This window comes from Cyprinodon variegatus, unplaced genomic scaffold, assembly GCF_000732505.1.
Source record: "Cyprinodon variegatus isolate N-32 unplaced genomic scaffold, C_variegatus-1.0 Scaffold873, whole genome shotgun sequence".
Lineage (NCBI taxonomy): Eukaryota > Metazoa > Chordata > Actinopteri > Cyprinodontiformes > Cyprinodontidae > Cyprinodon > Cyprinodon variegatus.
The window spans coordinates 84495-94480 of record NW_015151326.1 but is presented as its reverse complement, the minus strand read 5'-3'; the positions used below and the strand labels follow the sequence as shown (position 1 = coordinate 94480).

Sequence of the window (9986 nt, the reverse complement as noted above, 5' to 3'; positions counted from 1 at the left end):
GGTGCTATAGAAATAAACTGAATTGAATCAGTAAACTGATCAGTAAACTGCACAAACTACAACTTGGGTCCCTCCTTTGTCTATGGATCAAGGACTTTTGGACTAACCTCAGCACCTCCATGTCACCCACTATCTTGTTCAATAGTGTTTTGAGGTCTCCCCAAAGGTAACTTGAGATCTCCTAAAAGGTAAGAGGTCCAAGTACTATTAGCTTGGTGCAGCAAACACTACCACAACTCAGGATCAAGAAGACTAAAATAAATAAAAAGGCCCAAGTATCGAAGGGGAAGTAGGTCACAAACTTCAAGTTCAAAGTATTGCACATCTCAGAGGACCGTGCTCGGAACAATAACATTACTTACATTGTTAAAAAAAAAAGCCAATCTGACCTTTTTTTCTTTAAAAACACAAAGAAGGACCAAACTCCCCCAAACTCTGCACAATAGACTATGGTCTAACTTATGGATATACAGTGAGGTACAACAGTGGCAGTTCAAAGGTCACTGAGACTGACTGCTCCCTGCTCACACCACAAGGGCAGATCTGTTAGAGCCATGGCCATGGAAGCTGCTTAAAGAGATGCAGCCAAACAAAATGTTGTTGTATCCTGCTCAACAGTAAAGCTTCTTTTGCAGATAGTATCTTTTCTCCAGCTGAGGACATACATTTATATTAGATCCAAACAAAGTCTCTCTGGATGTGTTTTGTAGAGCAACCAACGATGGAGATGCAGAATTATGAGGAGATCTGCTGGCAAAAAGTAACAGAAACCAAGGTGTGCATGGATCCTCTGAACCCCTACAAAAAGACAACCTTCACTGAGTGCTGCTGTCGGTACGGAGAGGGCTGGGGATTGGACTGTGCCTTATGTCCGGACCGAAACTCAGGTGCAGAACAAAAACACACACATGCTGTTACAAGTCTGTGGCACACCAAGTACATTTACTCCTTACATACATTTATCTAAATGTAACAAAGACGTTTTTCAAAACAGCTGCAAATTAAGAAAAGCTACAAACTAGCATATATAGGCTAAATGCACAAAGCTGCGTTATGCCGCTGCAGGGCGTAACGACAGGCAATCAGCAACACATGACCACCTCACAATCAGGAATCATGAGGTCGGGAGAAAATCAAACATGTTTGAAATTCAGTTGGCCGTCATAAGGTCGCATCAGATCTTAAGAGCACAAAGTGTGAGAAAATACATAGTGAGCTGTGAACTTTTATACCCTGCGGGTTCGTCATACAGTTTGAGCTGTAGCTGCGTGCAGCGATTGAAAATATCACACAGTGCATGCTCGGCTTTAGAATTAGGATTTCTACAGGGATAACAAGCTACTAAGCCTTCTTAAATTAAGTGTATTTTCCTTTAATATGAGCAGGTAAATAAGTTGATCTGCCAATGGAATGAGTATTTTTACTTTAAAATAGGATAATTAGATAATATGCACTTGAAATAAAACAATTTTCTTATTTTAAATGTAAATTGTCACGTTCCATTGGCAAAGTGTCTCACTTACCTCCTCAATTCAAGAACGAATACACTTAGATAATTTCAGATCTACATATTCCTATTGTTACCGGTTCTTTTTTGTATTATTTTGACCAAGAAGAAATGTATTTCAGATATCATTAATACATATTCAGCCAAGATGATAAATGTCTGAATGGCCACTGGGTATATAAAAACTTAATTCTTACATGTGTATATTTTTTCCTGAAATTTAGTTTCTGCTTCAAAAATGTAATTTAGAAAATAAATGATTATAGCTCAGTCTAGAAGTGTGATTTTGACCAGGAAGAGTCTTATTTTAGTGACCTGCAAATGGAACAACAGAGAGGAGACCTGCTGCGCAGCGACATCTTATAAAGAACAGAGCTAAAACTTAAAGCCTTTCTCCATGAAGCTCTGTGGAGTTACCCATAATGCTCGAACATTTCATCATACATTGTTTACCCACACTTTAGGAAGCTTGAGTAAACAAAGCAAAGCCACTGTGCTTAGACAGAAACGGAAGTTTCAATGCCATCTGACACAGAATGTGGAAGTGGTTCTTGCATATAGCCAATAATGGAGGTGTGCCTGACCACTAGGGGGAGATGATCACCAAGGTATTTTGAACCAGAACACAGATATGACTAAGAATTCATGTTAGCTAAAACTAAACGGGGAAGCCATCCAAAGGAGGGAAGGGAGCAAAGTTTTAAATATGTTTTTAACATTTAATTTGTGTAAACTTTCTGTCTATGGGTCTGGTCCCATATGAGTTGCTGATGGTCTCACCTAGTGGTCTGGATCTCTTCCATTGTGCTACTTGCAACATTTATCCTTTGCAGGACTTTGAAATCAGGTATTTACGCAGGTTTTGCACCTCTTGGCCTTTGTAAGAATCAGTACCTCTGAAATTTCTTTACATTTCATTTATGATCATGAATCCTAAGTTGGGAAATCTTAACCAAAGTTTTAGATTTAAATTAAATCCAATTAGTAATCTTGGGAGAGAAAAAAAACACCCTTTACAAAGAAAATAATGACATTAGTCTTAAATGTACGTATGTCAAACCTCCCCCTCCCTCATTACCCATCTATCAGAAGTCAAAAATAATAAATTTTTGTTTGACCTCTCTGCTTTCTCTTTTTGCTCTTCATAGATGACTATGCGTCCATGTGTAATATTCCTTTGGGTGGGAGGCGGCAGCCATACGGTCAGGACGCCCTCGTTGCCGGTTCAGTCCATGAGTACGAAGTGGACCCAGACTACTTGACTACAAGTGATGAGAAGAATGTCCAAAACTTTTATGAAAATGAAGAGTGTAAGTATTTGCTTTTACCTCAACCTAGAATGTCAAACATTAACTTGCTTGGTCAGATTAAATAGTTATTAGATGTCTGAAGGGACTTCTAATGAAGAAGAGGCCAGAAGGTATACAAGTCATGTCCAACCCTTTCTATGCCCTAACCCTAAAACTAGCCCTAAACCTAACCATTACCAATGAATACCTCACCCTAACCCAATTGACACCTGCGCCCTAAACCTAATCGTTAGCAAAAGATAGATAGATAGATAGATAGATAGATAGATAGATAGATTGATTGATTGATTGATTGATTGATTGATTGATTGATTGATTGCCCTGTGTAACGTAAAAGGGTCTTTTCACAGATATTACAAAGACACTCAGACCGCGTTTCATCCCCCCAAGCTCAGCATGTCACCCTCAGCCTGAACATAGCTGGAGTTCATACAAAACTCTTCATACAATAGTCTGAGATTCATTGAGACCCACTTTTACTGGTGGTCTCAGTCAGCTTCTAAACAGGCCATTGTGGTTTTATTCAGGCATTAATACACGTCTTTCTTTGGATTTAGCAAACCAATATAGTAGTAAGCATAGTGTCAAAATCCTGCCAACTTTGCTGTCTGTTACTAATCTGCCTCAGCTTGAAGGGCTCTGTCTATCTATCTACCATTCCATACTCCCCTAACTGGTAAACAGGACCCCAAGATAATTGAACTCGTCCAATTGAGGCTGGAACACTCCTCCAACTTGAAGGGGACAAGCCACCTTTATCCGGTTGAGAATTATGGCCTCGGCTTGGAGTAGCTTATCTTCACACTCAGCTAAGAACCGACCCATTGCTGTAGGTCTTGGCAAGAAGGAGTCAGCAGAACTTTGTTATCCATAAAAGCAGAGATTAAACCCACTGCTCCCCAAACCGGAACCCCTCCGGTCTTTTGCTGCCCATATAAATTCTGTCCATAAAGATTGTAAACAAGACAGGTGAGAGAGCGCAGCCCTATGATTTACATCAGAAACTTTCTAAATGTTTTATTTTAATGTAAAAAAAAAAAAAAGTGATTGCCAGAGAAAAATGTATGTTTCTGCATCTGGCCTCTATGACTGCAGATTATGAAGCCAGGCCTTCTGAAATCTAAGTCTACCATGTAGGTCTGACTGAGAAAAAATAATTAGCGCTACAGATACAGCTAATTCTAGGACTGTGATGGTGGGAATGAGTGCCTTGTTGCCCAAAGGTAAGCCCAATGATGGAAAAAAGTCTCCCCTAATGTTCAAGATGTGTAAAGGGGCAGTAGAAACAGCCTTGAAATATGGACAATTCTATGCAGATCAAAATGAAAAAGATATTTGCCTGTAGTGTTCTCTTTAGTTCTGTGTCACAGTCTTGAAGAAGTGAATAAAAAAGGAAGTTTAGAAGATCTGTGAGCAGATTCATTTAAATGCGGCTTTGACTTTGTACTTAAAATGTTTTGGACATGGAGGAGAAGCAGCTTGTGGAGTTAGGAAGCTGAGGCAGAGGCATTTCTTGCAAGAAATAAGGTTCACATTTATTTAACGTCCTCGGATGGAGAGATAGAGCCCTCTAACTGCGGCAAGCTCAGTACATACATTTATACCTTATAAAATCACACTCTCCCCCCAGGGGAACGAACCGGCCCCCTAGATTAAGACCTTTCTCACACTTCAACATTTGGTTATTCCCAGAAAAAATAACTGCAGTTCATCAAGGATATCAATTTTAGCCAGATAAACACTCAGAACAGGTCTACCCGTTCACGGCATGAAGGTGGCGTGTGAACTCATTCTTATCTCTCATGACCCTCAGTTCACCCTTGTCTAGAGTAGGGAGACATCTCCTTTCTGTAATCCCCAATCTTAACTCCATAACCAAAATCAGTCAAGAGATCCAGAAAACTCACAGTGACCGGTCCGATAGGGTTCAGACAGGCTCAGAGAATCAGGAAGCAGTATCAGGTCAGAATCAGGCAGGCAGATGGGCGTAACGCTGGAAATTTACTGGCAAAAGCTTTCAATAATCTGGCACTCTAAATTAGTCAGCAAGTAGCATATATAGGTGGGAACAAGTGGAGGGAATGAAAACTGATGAGGCAGAGTGGGAGCTGCACCATTTGAACTGAATTAATAATCAGGCATAAGGGTTTAAACAGACTAGCTGACAGGCTCGAATCATAACATTTATGAGATTGGCAAAAGTAAAACATACTCTGAGAGGTTAAAGTGGCAAACTATTAATCGGCAACCTTTTTGAGGTATGCGATGAAGTTAGAGTTTAAAGTACCAATCTTACTAGGATAGTTTCTGGCTTTATTTTATTTTAATAATTATCTGCTTTATCAACTCTGTATGAACTGTAAGTTTAAGTATGTTTACATTATGAATTCATATAATTGTGCATATACTATAGTATGTTCAGGTATATTTTAGCATGTATGCACGTATATATATATATAACCTAATTAGTGTACAGTGTCATATCTATTTAACAATCGTTTTCTTCTGTGGAGAAAAAGATCAGATCTTTTTCTGTCTCATTACTTAATTTGTTCATTTTCTTTGGGTGGGGCTCAATGTTGTTGTAAACCTATGTTATATTGTTAAAAAAAAAAACCTCAATAAACCAAAGAAATCAATGCAGGTTTGGGACAAATCTAAGAACTTAATGCGTTTCTGGCGTTTTTGTGCTACAGATCGTTACAGTGCATTTGAGGGCTTGCAAGCAGAGGAATGCGGGATTCTTAACGGATGTGAGAATGGCCGGTGTGTCCGGGTTCAGGAGGGTTACACCTGCGAATGCTTTGAAGGATACACACTCGACCTGTCCCGTATGGTCTGCGTCGGTAGGAGAGCTCATCATTATGTAAACACAGCCCCGATGTTGTTCTGCTTTATACCAACTATGTCTCTCTGTCTGCAGATGTGAACGAGTGCTTAGAGCTGAACACCCGGATGTTGTTGTGTAAAAACGGAAAATGCATCAACACTGCGGGCTCCTATCAGTGCGAGTGTCTCCCAGGCTACAGGGCTTCTGACAAACCCAACTTCTGCGTGAAGTCAGACACACATCAAACATCCACACACACTCAGTGAGAAGAGGTGGAGACCAGTGGGGAGTGAGGGCCACAAAACCTTCACGCACAAGCTCCTTATTGTCATACTAATGAGGACATCCATCAGTATCCACAGCACTGAGTAGGAGAAGCAACAGTTAGCTTTCCTATTCACATGGTTCAGAGGATTTGAACATAAAATCCCTAATATTGCTTTTCATTTCTATCACCATGGACGGTTTAATTATGTTTTTAACTGCAACATATAAACAAACAGAGAACCAGCTGCACCTTCTATCTTTGTAAAATTAAATTATTATGCCTGAAAGATAAATTGTTGTCCAGTTAAGTTTAACAAATAGATTTCTTGTCATTTCTTATGGTCAGATATGGTGAAAATTAACTCTGTTCACCAAGGCTTTAATGGAAAGGATGTTTCTGATTTATTTTTGTTGGATTTTCTGTTAAGTTTAAAATTGACTTTGGTTTAAACAGTTTATGAGAAACGATGGAGAATTATGAATAAAGTCGTAATATAATGACAATAAAGTCGCAATAATATTAAAGTAAAATTGCAGTATTTTCAAAATAAAAAGTTATTTTAATAATACCAAAGCTTCAACAAAATGATCAACTAAGATTAACCAAAATGCAGCCCGAGGAGAGCATTTTAACTCAGGGGAAGTCAGAGACTCTTTATATAACAGCTTTATTATATTAATGTTATAACTTTAATCTGATAAACATTAATCTTGCAGGGTCTCAAAATTTTTTTATTTTAATCTTCTGATGTATTTTTGCTGTTGAGTTACGACTTTATTCTCATAATATTATGACTTTTTTTATGGTACTACTTTAATCCTGTAATGTTATGATTTTGTAATCATAAGATTCCTATTATGATTTTATGCTCATAATTTAAAAATGATATATTTCTTATGATGGCCCTTATATTCTGTTGTAATGGGATTTGCTTGACCAACAAATCTGATTTTCTCTATTTTGAAGTATCCTGTGAAGTTATCAATTAAAAACACTAATTTTGATGCCAAAGTTACCTAAATGCACAGGCTGTTGTCAGAATTTGTATTTATTGAAGACCTGGCTTGGCTTGGTCAATGAGAAGCTGTCTTGTAGAATTTCAACCAAAAAAAAAAAAAAAAGCAAAGAGTTAAAGTGAGTTTTAGATCTGAGAGGAGCAAAAACACATCCAGCATGTTTTTCTGTCTTTCATCGCCTGACTTTGACCCAACCCCAAACCTTCATGCAGTTCAGCATTTTTCAGAAAAGGCTTTGCAACACACATGCACGCACACATGCATTCAATGACACTATTCAGCTCTGTATAAAGAAAAATGGCCAAGTTAAACTATAAAGTTAGGTGCTTGCAGAAAAAGTTATATTCGGTTTATTCTTTTCTAAATCCTTCCTCAGTGGTGCTTTATGAGTCAGCAGATCCAGTTTGGGACTTATAGCTTCTTGACAAACCCAGCAAATGAATTAATGCTGGGTCCTGAATTAATGCTGGATCCTGTTGTATTTTGCCGTCCTTCACAAGCATTGTCCTTTTTTTTTATTCTGCAAGGATTCTCGCTCTCCATACAACCTCCTTCTCTTTTTAGGTATTCTGGGAACAAACTATTAACTGTCACACCACAGTCGTTGGGTCACTTGGTCTGTAAGGATCTCTCAGCTTTTGGGAACAAGCTTTTCTTGGGGTTTTCTCTTTGACGTGTATCAACAGTCAGACCAACAATTAGACGACTGCAAAACATGGGATGAAATTAAGCTTCATGATTCCCACAAAGAGTTCAAAGAGCTCCTGATCTCTCTCCCAGAGACTGAGACCATTTTTTTCTGACTGTTTTTTACTGTAAAATGTTGCCAGGTCGCCACATCCGGTGACTGGAAAAACTAAGCAAGTGTACATTTAAACTAAAGAGTGGAGATAATAGCTTATGTATTTGTAATTTGTACATGAAAAACAATGCATTTCTTGTGAAATAATAACAATGTAAGATAAAACTGTTGGTAATAAATGTTGATTTATAATGGAACTTCGTTTTTCTTTTTTCCCCATTTGAACTCAAAATGACCACGTCTTTAGTAAATGTCCTCAAGAGCGTCTGTGGTCATTAACGTCTTTATCAATTAACATCTGTGATCATTAAAATCTAACCTGTGACATTTGTGTTATTAACACCTTTGGTTATTAAGATTTTAATGAATTATCAGCACAGATTCTGTGTTTGCTATCTTAGGCATTGGTATATCAATGTTTATCAATTATTAATTACTGTATTTTTCTCGTCAGTTTATTGTTATATACGCCAACATGTCAAATAAGTCAAGACTTTTCACTTGAGAGTATCACTGTATCACTGCTGCCACCGTGTGGTTTAATGCAGAACTGCTTATTACCCAGGTGGTGAATTATGCCCAGATGAGAAAAAGGGCCAATCCCAAACTAGCCCCTAAACACTACCCCTACGCACTAACCCTACATTTGTGCGTTCCCGTGGAGGGCCGTCATATGAAGGGCTGTCCCAAACCACAAAGTGAGTGGGACGAGTGGACCGTTCAGCCCTTAAATAGTCTGCATCAGTGCAGACTGGCTGGAAACCTGCATTTAAATTTAAGTCACCAGGTTTGCTGCACCTTTGTCAAACAATTTAGGAAGAAGAAAAAATGAACCATTCTTTCACAAAAGGAAGGCGCTCTTTAAAACAGCTTTATTTCACTGTGTAAATTAAATTTCAAGAAAGGGGCAAATGTTTGATTTAATGCCAGCCCATTGAACAGCATTTCATGTGTTTGTTTGGAGAATAAAGGAGCTGATGGATTTGCAGGTTTGCATTTCTATCTGTTTCTCATGTTTTTTTTTTTTTTAGAATGACAAAATCTGTTAAAACCTAACTCATACCTGTCCCCTACATGCCCACACAGTTGGAAGGTGTAGAAGCTTAAAGCAAGTAACATGAAGGTTGTCTAATGTTCCTTACCTCTTGCAACCTGCCCTACAGAGCTACAGCCATGCACATCTGGTGCCTCAGTGTTGCCATAGCAATGACTTCTTTCCTTTTCTGGAATCAAATTAAGATGTCTTAGCTTCTGAAAAAAAAAAGCCTAGAGATTAGATTTGATTAGATTAATTATCTCTTGATTAAGAGATAATTAATCCATAACTAAACCATTTTCTCTCTTGTTCGGCTCTCATATGGTGCAGCTTTTTTCAGTTTTATTTTTAGTAGTTCGTGTATGTTATAGAAGTTCAGATTGTCACATGATGTTTGGGATTTTATATTTCTGAGACTGTAGCATCTACCTTCTTTATTTATTTGCAAATCCATTAACGGTTATTAGTCTGCTAATAAATGTAAATTAGTGATGCTATTTGAGTATTATTTATGTATTTTTACAATCATATTCATGTCAAGCATCATTTTATTTTAAAAAAATTACATTTTCAATTATTTCCATTTCCATAGCAACCATTAACAACATGTCATCTTAATGCATTTTACAGAGATAATTCAACCAGATCATACAGTCAGATTGGTACAGAGTTTTCTAAAATGTGAAAAGAATATTCATCTAAAGCAATAATACATGCAACAAATAAGACATTATGAGTGAACAAACAAAATAAAACATGTGGTTACATCTGAACTTATTGCCATCAGTAAGGTCTCCAGACAGGCTCCTCCCCCCTCATGTTAAGACACGCCCCTTCTATGTAATTGGACATGGTAGCAACAATGTTGCGGTCCTCCCCTGTGCTTTGGAGTGGTTGGTTGGACCCGTAGTAGAAACTGCCTGGCTGGAAGGGACCACTGTGGCTCAGCGGAGGGGGACCAGAAGGAGCAGAGGACAAATAGGAGGCGTATGGAGGAGGATGGGTGGAGAAGGGGCCAGAGGGCAGGTGATGCAGTCTGGGAGCAGGAGTGAAGGAGGATGTCAGAGATGTGACCTGACCAAGAAATGAGGGCTCATTGTTCCACAGGGAGGAGGAAAAGGACCTGCAGTCTGAGGACAAAATAACATCATTTTATTTAGGGAACTTTCAAAGGTTCCTCTCATACTTTAGAATAGAACTAAAAACAGATTATTCTG

At 38.4% G+C, this 9986-nt stretch overlaps 2 protein-coding genes across 2 annotated transcripts in view; one reads left to right on the top strand and one right to left on the bottom strand.

The window, feature by feature from the left end:
* The window catches only part of LOC107099467 (latent-transforming growth factor beta-binding protein 1-like), a 121756-nt gene extending 115223 nt beyond the window's left edge, over nt 1-6533 (top strand). The window contains 4 exon segments of the mRNA XM_015397606.1: nt 711-887; nt 2656-2817; nt 5514-5663; nt 5741-6533. Of these exon segments, the coding sequence (XP_015253092.1) occupies nt 711-887; nt 2656-2817; nt 5514-5663; nt 5741-5913 (662 nt within the window). The 3' untranslated portion in view covers nt 5914-6533.
* A 2832-nt stretch (nt 6534-9365) lies between these two features.
* LOC107099472 (runt-related transcription factor 3-like) overlaps nt 9366-9986 on the bottom strand; it is a 9910-nt gene continuing 9289 nt past the window's right edge. Inside the window, exon 7 of the mRNA XM_015397611.1 lies at nt 9366-9899. Coding sequence (XP_015253097.1) covers nt 9553-9899 — 347 coding nt within the window. The 3' untranslated portion in view covers nt 9366-9552. The remainder of the gene's footprint in view (nt 9900-9986) is intronic.